Here is a 15,895-nt window from a genome sequence, read left to right on the forward strand (position 1 = left end):
TATTGCTTAATATACAACTAACATATTTTACTAACTTTAAAAGGGAAGATCAAGACTTAAGTATAAAGTGGGAACTTAAATCTTGAAAAACCCGACTAACCGGATTACTGTCAGCCTCAGGTAGTGCAGGGTTGTCTGACTTCACATACAGCCTTTCATTGAATCTGTTTCTGTATTGGACGTGTTAACAAAGCTCAGGGGGCTTTTAGGCTCTTCCTTTTCTACATCATGTTGTTAGGTATGACCAGTCACCATGCTTATGGACAAAGAAGGATCAGGGTTTCATCTTTACTGTCATCTGAGTATCTTTAAGCATAACTCTATGATGCTGATGAGAGAACCCAGGACCTCATGAACATTGGGAACCTAGGTACCACTGAATTGCAGCCTCAGTGAGCCCTTGGCTTAAGCACCTTCAATTCAGGACGTAGGTTGTGCTACAATGGCTACCTATGTCCCTTCCGTCTTTTATGGATATCACAACACATGACTCAGAACATTGTTTTGGTTCCCTTTTCTTTTTCTTGAACTTCTAGGAGGTCGACCTTCAATTCCTCATCCTCCTGCCACGCCTCCCTGTTCTTGGAACACAGGCCTGGCCTACCACTCCCCATTTATCTCTGCGCTCAAACAATGAGCATTAGTGGAATAGTGGGCCAGCCTAAAACTCTTCTTGGCTGAACACATAATAGTTCGGGTCTTTTTGGCTGTGAGAAAAATCACAGGTATTCTGTATATTGGCTTTTAAGCCTTTATCAATATACTAATGACTTACAATGCATTATACTTTGGGAACTGGTTCACTGGTCAAGACGATACAGATGGAGCTTTTTAAAAGTAAACCAGAAATCAACGGCAGTGGACATGGATTTCGAGTCATCTATAAGCCCTGCACTGTCTGCTGTCTTCTCTACATAATTTCTTCCCATTAAAAACAACGCTGCAGAGAGCCATTCTCGGTCTCCAGCAACCCTGAATTCTCCCTTTTAGCAACGCAGTGGCATGGGTGTTAGTTGTCTAATTGCTAGCTTTGTAAATTCTGTAAAAGCCTGTTCTTCAGCAGGACTACAACCCAAGCTGTGAAAACCAGTTTACACTGGCTCTGTGAGGGGAACTAAGAGTGTGGAGGCTAGGGAGGGTCTTGAGCTGCACTGACAATCGAGTCCACACAGAAGCACAAGAACTTCAAGGCACAAAGGAACAGAATGCTAGGACAGGAAGACACATTCATACACATATGCTTTTTTTTTTGCAAATCGCCCCCCTTTAACTTCCAGAAGAGGACGAGGGGTCTATAGAAGAATTCATTCCCCATGGCACGAGTTCAACACCAGGCTCCTCTGCTGAAAAGCCTCCTTATGTAGCCTTGCTGCGCTAGTGCAGTCGCAGGGCAAACGGAGACAAAGCCCAGCCTGGAGGACAGATGCTCTTCTCTCCTACAAAAGAAAAACCTCCAACTGCTAGAGAGAAAACATATCTTCTCACTGGAAAAGGGAGAGAGAGCAGAAATAAAGAGGTCATGTCAAATACAGCATATTACCCTCTTAGCTCCGGTGAAGGCTTTCCCTTGGAGCATGCCAAACAGCAATTTTACCTGGATGAACAGGGGAAAACAGCTCCTTCCGGATGTGTTCTCCAGCGAACAGATTATTTTTGGCACGGAAGAGGCAATGAAAAAAGACAAAGAGACAAACGTTCTCTAAACCCCAGAGCATTTGCTGTTCAAGTTAATTTTTGGGTTTCTAGGTTCACCGGGAGGCTTTAAAAGATTATTAAAAACTCACGCTAGTGTCTCTTCCCGGGTCTAACTCGGGTTCGCCGTTTTCCCCGAGGTGGCGTGCGCTCCCCGGAGACACAAAGGGCGCCGCCGCTCCCTGCCCGGGGCTGAGGAATGCGGGGGGATCCAAAAGGCACCCTGAGCCCGAGGAGGGCTCGGAAAACATTTGCACTGACGCTCACACACAACCACAATAATTTATCTTTCCTCCGGGGGGAAAGGTCAGCTGGGATTTGACCCCAGCAGCCAGCGCAGCCCAGGCGGCAGGGCCGCGGAGGGATGGCCGGCCGGTTCCGCCGGCCGCGCAGCCCACGCCCACCTGTCCACCCCGCTCCGCAGCTCCGGGTCGCCCCGCCCGTCAGGACGCCGCCCCTCCGCTCGCCGGCTCGCCCGCCACACCTCAGCCTGCCCAGGGCGGACCCAGCCAGCGCGGCCGCCGGACCGAGAGGCTCCGGGGAGGACTCACGCCTCCGGCACAGAGCGAGTGCGGCCCGCGGACACCCGACGCGCCCCCTGCACGCACGCACGCACGCGCGCGCGCGTGAGCGCGCGACCACGCGGCAGCACCTAGCGGCGCGGTGCGGAGGTGCGCGGCGCCCGCTCGCTCGCTCGTTCGCTCGCGGGGACGCGCACGGCGGGCGGGCGCGCACGGCGGCGGGAGGGCGGGGGGCGGCGCTCGGCGCACCGGCCGCGGCTGAGGCGGGCTGAGGCGGCGCGGGCCGGACGCGGGCCGAGCCCGGCGGAGGACGCGCGGCGGCGGCGGCGGCGGCGGCGGCGAGGCGGCCTGCGGTGTTCCGGCCCAGCTGGCCGTGGGGAGGAGCGGCCGCGATCATGTCGGCGGGCGGCCGCGACGAAGAGCGGCGGAAGCTGGCCGACATCATTCACCACTGGAACGCCAACCGGCTGGACCTGTTCGAGATCAGCCAGCCGACCGAGGTGAGCGCCGCCGCCGGGGTGTGAGGGGAGGCGGCGCGCGCGGGTCCGCGGGCCGGCGACGCGGAGGCCGAGGGAGGCACAGCGCCGTGGGGTCCCGCGGCCGCCCCTCCCCCGCCGGCCTGCCCGCCCGCCCGCCCGCCGGCGGACCCGCCCTCGCCCGCGGCCCTGTCCCCTCGGCCTCCGCCCACCGTACTGGCCAGCGGGGTCCCTAGGGGCGCTCGTCCTTGTCGCCTCCTGCCGAGCCCCGCCGCCCGGGCGGGGTCCAAGGCGGCTTGGTGGCCCGCGCAGCGGGCGGGCCGGCCACCTGCGCGCGGAGACGCACCTGGACGTGCACTTGTGTCCCCGGGACTCCGCCTGGCCACCCACGTGTGTCCTCAGACCCCACCTGTGTCCCCCGCACCCTTTCCAGGCGCGCACTTGTGTCCTCAGGCCCCGCTTGCCCCCACGGGACTGCACCTGGCCGCCCACCTGTGCCCGCACGTCCCACCTGTGCCCTCCCGGCCCTTACCTGCCCAGCGCACCGGTCCCCGTCGCGGCCCACGCAGGCCGTGGGCCTTCCCCTGCGGGGTGCGCTCTTCGCCGCCCGCAGGTTTCTTTGATGGCGTCTTTCCTACGGTCGGGACGCGGATCTCGGCCCCTCCGAGGCCACGTGACCGGCCGGTGCCCGCGGCGGTGGGAGCCCCCGTGCGCCCCACGGCGCGCGTACCTCCGGGCCTGGCGGGGCACGGTGGCGCGCAGCGGGCGGACCGATGAAACCCCCTGCTCCAGCCCGGTGCGCTGGCGGTACGCAGCGGGGCTGCGGGAAGAGTTCTGGACGATCGTGGGGGTGGGGTGAGGGCAGAGTATCCAGCCAGCCGGTTGGTACCGGGGAGACTGTCGGAGGAGCTGCGGGGCGGGCGGGAAGCCTCGGGGAAGCCTCCCGTGACAGCGGGCCGAAGGGCGTTTGGTTAAGTTGCGGCCGGGCAGACCTGTTCCACGCGACCCCACGCTTTACCCAGGACTTGTGCGGGATTTGGAAATAGCTCTGACTTTGAAATGTAAGAGGTGCTTGCTGAAACAGCAGCCAGCGCTTAGCCGCGAACACACATTTGGTAGATCTGAGCAGTCTCTCCAGATTGACTTTCCCCCTTTGACTTAATTTTGCCGGTGGAGGAAGGCAGGCTTTCCTCTCCTCCCCTCTCACCTTCTTGTGAGCACACTTGACCTCGTTAGAGCCCTTTCTCTCGATCTCTATTTGACAAGCTAAGGTAAATTATTAGGTTCAGGTTGCCAATTTGAACACCGGAGGATGTTAAGTTACTTCTGATTCATAATTCATCTTCTGTAACGATTTTACGAGTTGTATTTTAGTAAGCAAATTTACTGTGTAGTTAGTGTTCATTCATAGCCTTACAAGCGATTCTTTAGAAAGAAGCCGCGAAGCAATTTAGTTTCAGTATTATCTTGTCTTTCAGAATAATTAGCTTATTATTATTTTTTTAAATGGCAAGATAAACTTTGCAAGTAAAATATTGCTAGTCAGGTGAATTCCCTTGCCCCCCCCCCCCCGAGTTCTTATCTGGTTAAGAAAAGATGTGTTTTCTGTTGAGAAGTAACAGCTTAGTGTTTTAGTCTTAAATTGAGGGGTTAGCTTTAAAACCTTTTAGATTAAATATTTTAGATTTAAGTGGATTCTATTCTATAAGCATTCACTTGAAACTATCATTTTGGAGAGATGAACAGTAAAGTTGCGGAATGCTTTTCCCCCTCCCCCAGTTTTCTGCAGGTAAAGAGTTGTGTAGACAATGAAAAAAATTAAAGGACTTAAATGAAATTATCTTTTTCATGCTACATTATCCTCTCTTACATCTGAACATTTCTATTTTTAGAAACAACTTGTAATTGAAAGCCTTTCATAATGAAATTAATTTGTTTTCAAAATGTCTTCTTTTTTATTATGTAATAGCTAGTTCACATTTTCTATTTTATTTTTTAGAGAATCTTTGGGTACTATTAAAATTACTCTGTTCAATTTGAAGCTGAGGTTTTTATTAGCGCACTATATCATATAAGGAAGCTGAGTTCCCTGTATCAGTAGTGTAAGGCCAGTGGCTGCAGCCTGCTGTGTCTGAGCTGCATCTGCAGTTTTACTGAAGTACTCCAACCCCTATAGATGTTCAGTGACCATTGAAAAGATTCACCGCAGAAGTTGTTTTGTGGGAAGATGTAAGCCTTGTATTTGTTTAATTGGGCAGTCTTATGCTTGTTGGTGAGAGTATGATGAATGTTTTCTTTTGTTTGTTTATTTTGGTACAGTGTCGCCACATTTTAAACTCCGCTGGTCACCTGTGACTTGGTTGTGTCTGGCGGTGATACCCACGGGTGATTCTTTGCTTTCTCTGTGGAACAGGATGATAAACGTGGTGTGGGTAACATTACCTTTAAAGGAAAGGCATCATCCTGGTGAAGTTTGCACTTTCCTTCTCGTTCATATGTCTGTGTAAAGAGAGCACGTCCTGGGTACCAGCCAGGTGTTGCTGAGCAGTTTTCAGTCCTTAACTTGGGACTTGTGTACTTCTTGAAAATAAGAGTTAACAGTGTAAACGTGAACATTTTATGACTGGGAGATTGATGTTAACTGAATTAATACCGTGGCCACTATAGAAACTGATAATCATTTTCTCCAAGCATTACGGGACTCTTTCCTTTTACAATTAGGGCTTTGAAATTAGTGGTTTCTGATGACTTATAATGGGAGAGTGCCCCTTTGAATCTTTTTAATTTTCCAGTACTGTTTAAGAAGACTTCTCTGGTCTTACCAAGACTTGTCATCAGAATTACTGTTTTTTCTCCCTCTTCATTACACAGAGCAAGAAATGAAATATTTATACTTGCAGAATTGCTGTCTGTCACAATTGGTACTTAGTAAGCATAAAGAAAGAAATATTGAATATTCCTGGCAAAAAAACTTGTAAAAATTCTTTGAAAATTGCTCACATAGTAAAATTTGTTTTATTCTGACTTTTGCATAAAGGTTATGCTGATAAACTTAGCTAAGTTACTGACTTTAGTTTTATGAGATACTTTTCAGTCATTCACTTTTATTTATTCATTGTTGCCTTTTTGCCTCTGGGGAGAAATAACCCAGAATTTGTGTACACCCACATGTGTTTTATTATAGGTGAACATGATTCATTCTAATTCCTTGGTTAATCTTGAGAAGTCATGTGATGATATTACAAAAGATGTGTGCAAAAAATAACATGGAGATTGCCAAGAGAGGTGGACTAGGAAGTGTTGAGGAGAAGAGGTGGTAACTGCATAGCTTATTATAGCTACACCTGTCTTCCAGACTGACACTTAGGGGTAATGATGCTTTGTCATGCAGCCTAATTATATTTGAAAACTTTGAAGGTAACAGTTGTAGTTTAAGTATTGGTCCTGATGAAAATCTTTTTTTTCTGTGACTATAAATGAAACAGGTGGTAGTTGTTGGTGAGCTTTAGTATTCATAGATCCTGGTCTTCATTTCCTTTCTTCCTTTTCTTTTTTCTTTCCTGTCATGACAGGGTTTCTCTGTATAACCGCCTTGGCTGTCCTGGAACTCACTTGGTAGACCTGTCTGGTCTTAAACTTTAAGAAATCTGCCTGCCTGCACCCAGGTATTAGACATCCAGGGATCTACTCAGCAGAAATAATTAGAGATACTGACAAAGATTTAGGAACGCATAGGATAATTACGTGTGTGTGTGTCTGTTTGTGTATGTATGTGTATATGAATATGTGTATATATATATGTAAATGTATATGTATATAATTCTGCAATGGTGGCAGCAATAAAAAAATCTCAAGCATTGAAAAAAAAAAAAGAAATCTGACTGCCTCTGCCTCCCAAGTGCTTCTGCACCACCATGCTCAGTCATTCTGTTAGTGTTTACTTTTATTGTTGTTGTTTGAGACAAAGTCTTCCTGAGTAGCTCTGACACACCTAGTGAGTCTCTGCACCAGCATCCTCAGTGCTAAGATTATAGATGTGTATACTTGGCTTCTTTTTTCCTCCTTAGCTTATTGACCTGTAGTGATTGTTACAATTCTCTAAAGTCTTTATGTCCTGTAATAACTGATGTAAAATTTGTGTTTATATAGCTCTTATCTAAATTTATGTACATAAAACAATTTCAGATGATGGCATTGTCCAGAAGTATTTTTTAAAAATTGGATATTTTAGTTGTTTATATTTCAAATGTTATCCCCTTTTCCTGTTTCCCCTCTGCAAACCCCTACCCCATCATCCCCTCTTACCCTCCTTTTGTGAGGATGCTCCCCCACCCACCTGCTCCCTCCTCACCGCCTTAGCATTCCTCTACACTGGGGCATCAGGCCTTCACAGGACCAAGGGGCTCACCTCCCATTGATGCCAGATAAAACCCCTTTAGCTCCTTCAGTCCTTCCCCTATCTCCTTCATGGGGGGGGGGGGTGTCCCTGTGCTCAGTCCAATGGTTGGCTGAGAGCATCTGCATCTATATTGGTCAGGATCTGGCAAGGCCTCTCAGGAGGCAGCTGTATCAGGCTCCTGTCCGCAAGCACTTCTTGGCATCAGCAATAGTGTCTGGGTTTGGTGTCTGCATGTGGGATGGATCCCCAGGTGGGGCAGTCTCTGGATGGCCTTTCCTTCAGTCTCTGTTTCACTCTTTTCCCCTGTATTTCCTTTAGACAGGAGCAATGTCCAGACATATTTTAACAGGTTAATGTGTAATTGTTAGATGGTTGAACTGCTAAAACCTGTTTTCCTGAACATCTAACTTGTAAATACTTTATGTCCCGAATTTCTGTTTGAAGTTCACACAGAAGTGGAAGTAGGAGAACTGCCAATGCCTATAACATTAATTTCTTCAAATCCTATTTTAATGATGGTTCTTAAATGCTTTAACCTCCCGTACAGCCCACCACCCACCAGAGGTAGTAGAAAAGAAAGGTTATGGGGGAAGTGGACCTGTTTAGAAAGGTACTTTGGAGCAACTCCCATCTGTGTTGTCTGGAAATTGGCAGTTGAGTTCACAGGTTAGCAGGCAGCTGCAGCTTGATGCTCATGCAAACACTTCATGGATACAGCAGCAGTCCAGTTCCGTAGAGTAAGGATTGTAAACATGAATCAGCAATGGTGGCACTATCTAGTAGAGACAGCTAGGCCACAGCCTTTGGCTCCGGTCAGCAGGAGGGGCCAGCAGGAACACTAGGAGTTCTCAGCTGTGCCTCTCAGGGAAGTGAAGATCAGAGAAGACTCAGACATCCACAGGCATTGCACAGCGAAGTTATACCAGCAAGTGAAGCTCTCTGTCACTCTGTGGGGTCCTATTTATACCCTCCAAACATGTGTCCTCCAAGTGTCTTGCCTCAGCACCTGCATCCAATCAGCCTGAGTCTGCCAAAGTGGCAAGAAACTGCAGTACACCACCAAAAGTTTTTTGTTTTTTTGTGCATTTCTCTCTCTGAAGTGCTGACAAATGCAGCTCAACTAAGCAATGTAAGGCAGACCAATACCTTCATCATGTGTCCTTTCACGTGCTTGCTTTAGCAGAACTTCCTCTCTCCTGTGTCTGCTTCAGTGAAACATTCCTTCAGATTCTGCCTTAGTCTTTCACACCTGTGTCCATTTTAACGAAATGAAACGTTCCTTCACTTGTTTGCCCTGGCAAAACACCGACTTTCCAAAGAACCCTTAAATTTCCACTTCAAATGCTTGATTGATATTCCCCATTTTTCACTATCAAACATATACTTAGGTACTTTTTGACTCTAGAGGGAAAATCAGAACAACTGATAATAGGAAGAAGAGAAAAAAATAATTTTGACAAGGAAATACTTTTTCATGGTAGCCAGTTTTTAAATTCTATAAACCTACAACATGCTAGCTGGTTAATTGGTATAACTGCTTCACATTTGGCACAGATAACCTTCAGGTTGTTATTTTTAAATCTACCAGTCAGTTAGGTGTCACTTGCCTCCTACAAATATCCCCATTAGCTGCTCTCTGGAGTCTCAGATCTGTCTTGGGGTCCTGAGAATTTTCCATATCAGATACTGGGAGGGGAGTTTGGAATTAGAAGCTGGCATCTGGCAGTGTCTAATTTCGCAGAGGCCATAGTACTAGCTCTGTAATGACAACATTTCTTTACTTCAGCATGGAGAGGGAACTGTTCTGTGAGTGGTTTCTGTAGCTCCTTGTTTTCTGAGTGCTTTGTCTTAACTTTGCACAGTCTGCTCTGTAGCAGTCATGGAGGCTTGACTTACCCCTCTTGAGCTGGGGCTTTACCACCTAGATACAGTACTGGTAGTGCTGCTAACTACTTCATTTAGACTGGTTCATTAGTTTGTTTTCCTGTACCAATGAAAATAACTTTTGCAGTTTGTTGGCCCAGTGGAATATACATTTTGTAAGTCTAGATTTTTATGGAATTTTAATTGTGATTAAATGACAGCAGTAGAATGTCTGTAGAAGTATCTTTCATAGTGAATAAAAAGGGAACCATATTAGAATATGGTACCAGGTTGGTGGAAGTTTAAGAAACACATTTATTGTTATGATGGGTGAATTGAGTAGTTGTAGTTGTAGAGCATTACTGCTAAACATTGGTTACTGTTCTGGTGGCATTGGTTTAACTTGCTTTTAAACAATTTTGCTAGACTTGAACTCTGGGATAATGTCAGAAAATGATACAACTATTTCGATATAAACTTACTTTCCTTTATTATGAATAAAATGGAAATTGCTAACAACTACCATGATTTAATATTTTAAAGTTGTGTCCATGTTAGATAGAGTATTGGTTTTTGTTCAGAAGTTTGGGGTTTCTGTTAGTTTCCTGGCAGAGGTTATGTGCAGATTCAGCTCATCTACCTAGACAATGCCTGGGACAAGGATCAGTGTATTCCTATATGCTTGGCTTGCATTTACACTTGAAAGATAGGTACTAAGGAGTGTGTTATGTATATCCCATTGATTCTTACCAGTTCCTGATGGGTTAAGTGTTAGCACTGACATTCCATGAAGGCCTAAAAGTCTCCTGGTAATTTGCTTAGTGCTGTCTCTAGACCTGTGAGTTGATTGCAGTGTGTACATGTTATCAAGGGTGAACTTTCTTTATTCTTGAGCACATTTTTCTTTTCTTTTTTTTTTTTTTGGTTTTTCGAGACAGGGTTTCTCTGTATAGCNCTGGCTGTCCTGGAACTCACTTTGTAGACCAGGCTGGCCTCGAACTCAGAAATCCGCTTGCCTCTGCCTCCCAAGTGCTGGGATTAAAGGCATGCGCCACCACGCCCGGCTGAGCACATTTTTATCTCTGCTCAATTTGAAATCTAAAGTCCAAAACGCTGCAGAATCTAAAACGGTCTGAGTGGAAGAAAAAAAAGCAACATAAGACCTCATGTGACAGGTTGTAGCAAAAATACAGGCATAAGAAAAATATTGTATAGAATTACAAGTAGACTGTGTTTATAAGGTGTAACATAAATTGAACAAATAAATTTAACGTTTAAATTCATGCCCTATCCTCAAGACAACTTATTTTGTGCATGCAAATACTATGAAACCCGGAAAAGTGTGATTTCTGAACTAGCTTTGACCCCAAGCATGTAGGGGTTCAGAACTGGGTTAGAGCTGTCAGAGAGAGCACGGGCACGTGACTGCGTTTGCTGGTCTCAGGCTGTCTGGCTTAGGTTTCTTTCCCCCTATTCCTGGCTTGGATTTTGTTCTAGTTACAGTGACAAAAAAAATTCACTCTGTTTTGCATATATGAATGCCCCATATCACATAATGTGGAGAGTGAATGTACTTAATAAAGTGAAAAGCATACAAACAAAAGGCTTACAGCTCTATAGAGTAGTTTCCTAATGTAAGCTGAGCCTAAAAGTTGAGAAATAGGAGATTGCATGACTCGAGTTTATAAGTCTGTGTCAGGAATGAAATTATTTAGAGACTTGGAAATCGATTGATTACACTGATAAGTTTTTACTTTGAAAACACACACACACACACACACTCACACACACATATATTTAATCTATCTATCTATCTATCTATCTATCTATCTATCTATCTATCTATCTATCTATCTGATATGCTTTCCTTGTAAAGGTAAACTACATTGTAGTTAGAGCGAATGTCCTGAACACTGTGGCTTAGGCTGGATGTTAGGTACAGCAGGCCAGCAGGCACGCACTGGCATTGCTTCTGTTGGCTCTTAGGTAGTGTCAGAACGGACTGGGGGGGACTGTCTTTATTTATTGCCCTTTTGAACTTGCTGGAGTTTGCTAACTATAGACAGGCAGATCCTGACCTTTTACTCACTGTTTGTGTGTGTGTGTGTGTGTGTGTGTGTGTGTGTGTGTGTGGTGTAAAAATAAAACCAGCTTGCATCTTAGTAGGAGAAATAGACTGAGAACATGCTCCAGAGGAGTCCAGCTGAGTGCTGAGGAATGTGTCATAAGTTGTTTCCAGGTTGGGAACACTTCTTCTGGAGAATGCAACATAACATAACATCTCTGGTTTTCAAGATAGAAGAGTTTGCTGACAAATGCTGACCAGAGAAAAGCGTGCCCATTTGCTGTTTGGCTGTTTGTTGGTTAGGAGCTCCTGGTTCTCTGCTGCTTGATTTCCTGCACTCTCTCAGTGGAAATCAAGCAGGGGCTGGAGAGACAGACACTTAGTGGTTAAGAGCCTTGGTTGTTCTTTCAAATTACTGGGTTTGATTGCCAGCACCTACCTATGTGGCAGCGCTCAACTTGTCTGTAACTCCAGTTCTAAGTGATCTGATGCCCTCTTCTGGCCCCTGCATGCACTGCATATATGTAGTGTAGAGACATACATGCAAGCATAAGATATACAATAAAATATGTATACATAAAACAATGTAAAAACAAAGGAAAGCAGGTAAATGCCTGTTAACCCTTAGAGAGCATGTGTCCTTCATGTGTCTATTCAGAGTGCTGCTTTACATGAAGACCCGCTGTTTTCTATTTCTTTATGTTTTAGTGAACTTTATTATCAAAAATCTTGTAAATAAGTACAAATATCACACACCCAAATTAACCAAACCCCAATTCAGTATAACTTACTGAAGTTAATATACAGTTAAAATTGGCATGTGAAACAGATGCGAGGCTTCACATTAAATTTTACACTTTAGTATTGAATATGATTTTATGTACTTAGCCACTACCAAACCCAAAAATCCATAACAGATTTAGAACGAGAAAAACAATTAGCTTCTATCTTCTTCCCTAGCTTGTGTTGACTACCTGTGGTCCTGCACTCAGTCCCCTCATCTCCACATTCAGCCTTTCTTGCTCTCTTCCCACCATGTTGTACTATCCCCACAGATACATCTGCTTACATAGAGATTCTTGTCTAGATTCTATATTTGAGGGAGAACATTTGTTTTATTTCTTTCTGAGAGTATTTGACCTCATTTCACATTCTAATTCCATTCATTTTTTTTCTACAAAATTTTAAACTTAATTTTTCTCTAAAACTGAGAAATATCCTGTTTATATGTATCCCAGATTTTCATTATTCACTCACTTGCTGACAGGACAGCTGTGCTGTTCCATTCCCTCGTATAGTGAATAAAGCAGCAGAAAGAAAACAGGGTGCAGATATTTATGTGGTAGGGTGTGAACCTCTCTGGGTAAATGCCCAGGAATGAAATAGCTGGGCCACATAGAATTCTATTTTTACTTTTTTTGAGTAATTTCCAAGCTGATTTCCTCAATGTCTTTATTAGTGTGTACCCCTACCAGTAGTGAATAAGGGTTCTTTTCTCCACATGCTTTCCAACATGTACTGTCAGATTTGTTAATGATGCCATTCTGACTGGGGGAAGTAGTATCTGTTTTTACTTTATATTTCTTTTTTCCTTCTTTTTTTTTTTTTTTAAATTGAATATCTTCTTTATTTACATTTCAAATGTTTTCTCCTTTTCAGGTCTCCCCTTTGGAAACCCCCTATCTCCTCCCCCTCCCCCTCCCCCTCCCCCTGCCTTTATGAGGGTGCTCACCCACTTACTCCAGTCTTCCCACCCTAGCATTCCCCTACACTGGGGCATTGAACACCCTCAGGCCCAAGGGCCTCTCCTCCCATTGATGTCCAACAAGGCCATCTTCTGCCACATATGTGGCCAGCGCCGTGGGTCGCTCCATGTGTACTCTGGTTGGTGGTCCAGTCTCCAGGAGCTCTGGGGGTGGGGTGTCTGGCCAGTTGACACTGTTGCTCCCTCCATATGGCTGTAAACCCCCTCAGCCCCTTCAGTCCTTTCTCTAACTTCTCCATCGGGAACCCCATGTTCAGTCCAATGGTTGGCTGCGAGCATCCTCTGTATTTGTCAGCCTCTAGCAGAGCCTCTCAGGAGACAGCCATATCAGGCTTCCATCAGCAAGCATTTCCTGGCATCCACAATAACGCCCAGGTTTGGTGGCTTTATGTGGGATGGATCCCCAGGTGGGGCAGTCTCTGGATGGCCTTTCCTTCAGTCTCTGCTCCACACTTTGTCTCCATATTTCCTCCTGTGAGTATTTTGTTCACCTTTCTAAGAAGCACTGAAACATCCACATTTTTGTCTTCCTTCTTCTTGGGCTTCATATGGTCTATGAATTGAATCTTGCGTATTCCGAACTTTTGGGCTAATACCCACTTATCAGTCAGTACATACCCTGTGTGTTCTTTTGTGACTGAGTTACCTCACTCAGGATATTTTCAAGTTCCATCCATTTGCTTGTGAATTTCATGAAGTCATTGTTTTTATTAGCTGAGTAGTAGAGTATTCCATTGTGTAAATGTACCACATTTTCTGTATCCGTTCCTCTGTTGAGGGACATCTGGGTTGTTTCCAGCTTCTGGCTATTATAAATGTGGCTGCTATGAACATAGTGGAGCATGTGTCCTTATTACCAGTTGGAAGATCTTCTGGGTATATGCCCAGGAGTGGTATAGCTGGGTCCTCAGGTAGTACTATGTCTAATTTTCTGAGGAACTGCCAGACTGATTTCCAGATAGGTTGTACCAGCTTGCAATCCCACCATAAGTGGAGGAGTGTTCCTCTTTCTCCACATCCTCGCCAGCATCTGTTATCACCTGTTTTTGATCTTAGCCATTCTGACTGGTGAGGTGGAATCCCAGGGTTGTTTTGATTTGCATTTTCCTGACGACAAAGGATGTTAAACATTTCTTTAGGTGCTTCTCAGTGATTCGAGTTTCCTTAGTTGAGAATTCTGGTTAGCTTTGTTCCCCATTTTTTAATAGGGTTATTTGGTTCTCTGGAGTCTAACTTCTTGAGTTCTTTTTATGTATTAGATATTAGTCCTCTATTGGATGTGAGGTTGGTAAAGATCTTTTCCCAGTCTGTTGGTTTCTGTTTTATCTTATTGACAGTGTCCTTTGCCTTACAGCTTTGCAATTTTATGAGGTCCCATTTGTCGATTTTTGATTTTAGAGTATAAACCTTTGGTGTTCTGTTCAGTATCTCAGTTTTAATTTGTATTTCTTTGATGACTAGAGATATTGGCTACTTTTAAAAATTGTTATTGGCCATTTGTATTTCTTTTCTTTTTTTTATGTTTTTGAAAACCATCTAGCCTTCATTTGCTCATTTGTTGTTGATTGGAGGTTTTATTTCCCTAGTATTTAATTTTTACAATTCTTTGTAAATTGTGAGTATCAGTCCCTTGTCTGAAGTGTAGCAGGTCATGATTTTCTCCTACTCTGTGGGCTTTCTGTTCACTATTTATTTTTGCCTTTGCTGTACAGAAACTGAATTTTTATGTAGTTACTAGAGTTTATTTCCTGTATTGTTGGTATTGTATTTAAAATGTCCTTGCCAACCCTGATACCTTGGCTCTACATGATAGCAGTGCTCTGTACAGAAGCCTGAGCTTGTGGCTCTGCTCCTCTTGCTGTGTCTAGTTTCTATGATGCAATTAGTAGAAGCAGCAATAACAGGGCTACTGTAGGACATTTTTCCACATTGAAAGCTCATTTATTTTGAAATTGTATAACCTTGTACAAATATGCTATGTATAAAATCCAAGATTTTGTCACTTTTATTCATTGTAATTTTTGACCACCTGTGCAAATGCCAACACACAGGAGAGGCTAATACTGTCTAATTATTATTACAAAAATAACATTTATATGATCTGAAAAAAAACCACAATTACTTCAAGGTTTGGGGCAAGGTTATAATTTATCAGCTGTGCTCTAAAATATTCAGAGATGGCTTTTACAATTTTTTTTTTTGACTTGGGGGGATGAACATATTAACTCAGTAATAAAGCACTTGCCTATCATGCACAAAGTCTTAGATTTAACTATTAGCACTACAGTGATGAGGAGGAGGAGGAAGAGGAGAAGTATTCTAAAGTTTGATCTCTGCATGATATTTTCAGGTGGGACTATAGCATAATTTATAATATTTTAAAATATGCCCATTTTAAAATGGACATAGAATTTGTAGGAGAGTGGATTTCAACATTAATTTTAGACAAGTTTCTTCATTTTCTGTGTTCTAAGGTGCTCCATTTTAATTTTTAGTTACCAGTGATACAATACAAACTTAAAAAAAAATTTTTTTTTTTGTTATTCAGTAATACTGACTACACCTAGCCATAGTAGTGACCATCAAATTTTATAATAACCCATTTGAGGATATGACACAAACCACTCGTATGTGTGTAATTGCTAGTTGTAGTCTTCTAGTCCCAGACTCATTTTCAAGAGTGCACAGGGCACAGAGAGCTGTAGACAGTATAGTGTAAATAAGATGCTAGTACCCTTGTCTAATGTTGACTGTGTCTTAGGTACCTGGTTGACCTTTTTTCTTCTTTTTCTTTTTTTAAAAAAGGATTTATTTTATTCACATGAGTACAATGTAGCTGTCTTCAGACATACCAGAAGAAGGCATTGGATCTCATTACAGATGTTTATATGCCACCCTGTGGTTGCTGGGAATTGAACTCAGGACCTTTGGGAGAGCAGTCAGTGCTCTTAACTGCTGAGCTATCTCTCCAGCCTGAACCTTTTTTTTTTTTTTCATAATTGAAATTACTTCTTTTTTTTTTTTTTTTTTTAAAGATTTGTTTATTTATTATATGTAAGTACACTGTAGCTGTCTTCAGACACCCAATATGTGCTTATTTACCCATTCTATATA

The 15,895-nt window shown here is 44.1% G+C and overlaps 1 protein-coding gene across 11 annotated transcripts in view; it reads left to right on the plus strand.

Annotated features, from left to right (window-relative positions):
• Positions 1–2,469: 2,469 nt before the first annotated feature.
• Afdn (afadin, adherens junction formation factor) overlaps positions 2,470–15,895 on the plus strand; it is a 132,467-nt gene continuing 119,041 nt past the window's right edge. For 5 of the 11 annotated variants that reach the window (XM_029532969.1, XM_029532974.1, XM_029532970.1 and 2 more), the window contains exon 1: positions 2,582–2,713. In XM_029532969.1, coding sequence (XP_029388829.1) covers positions 2,609–2,713 — 105 coding nt within the window. In that variant the 5' untranslated portion in view covers positions 2,582–2,608. Of the gene's footprint in view, positions 2,714–15,895 lie in introns of all 11 variants that reach the window. The other 6 variants (XM_029532967.1, XM_029532968.1, XM_029532972.1 and 3 more) reach the window with 3 other exon arrangements.

The sequence above is a fragment of the Mus pahari genome, chromosome 21 (assembly GCF_900095145.1).
Source record: "Mus pahari chromosome 21, PAHARI_EIJ_v1.1, whole genome shotgun sequence".
In the NCBI taxonomy this organism is placed as follows: domain Eukaryota; kingdom Metazoa; phylum Chordata; class Mammalia; order Rodentia; family Muridae; genus Mus; species Mus pahari.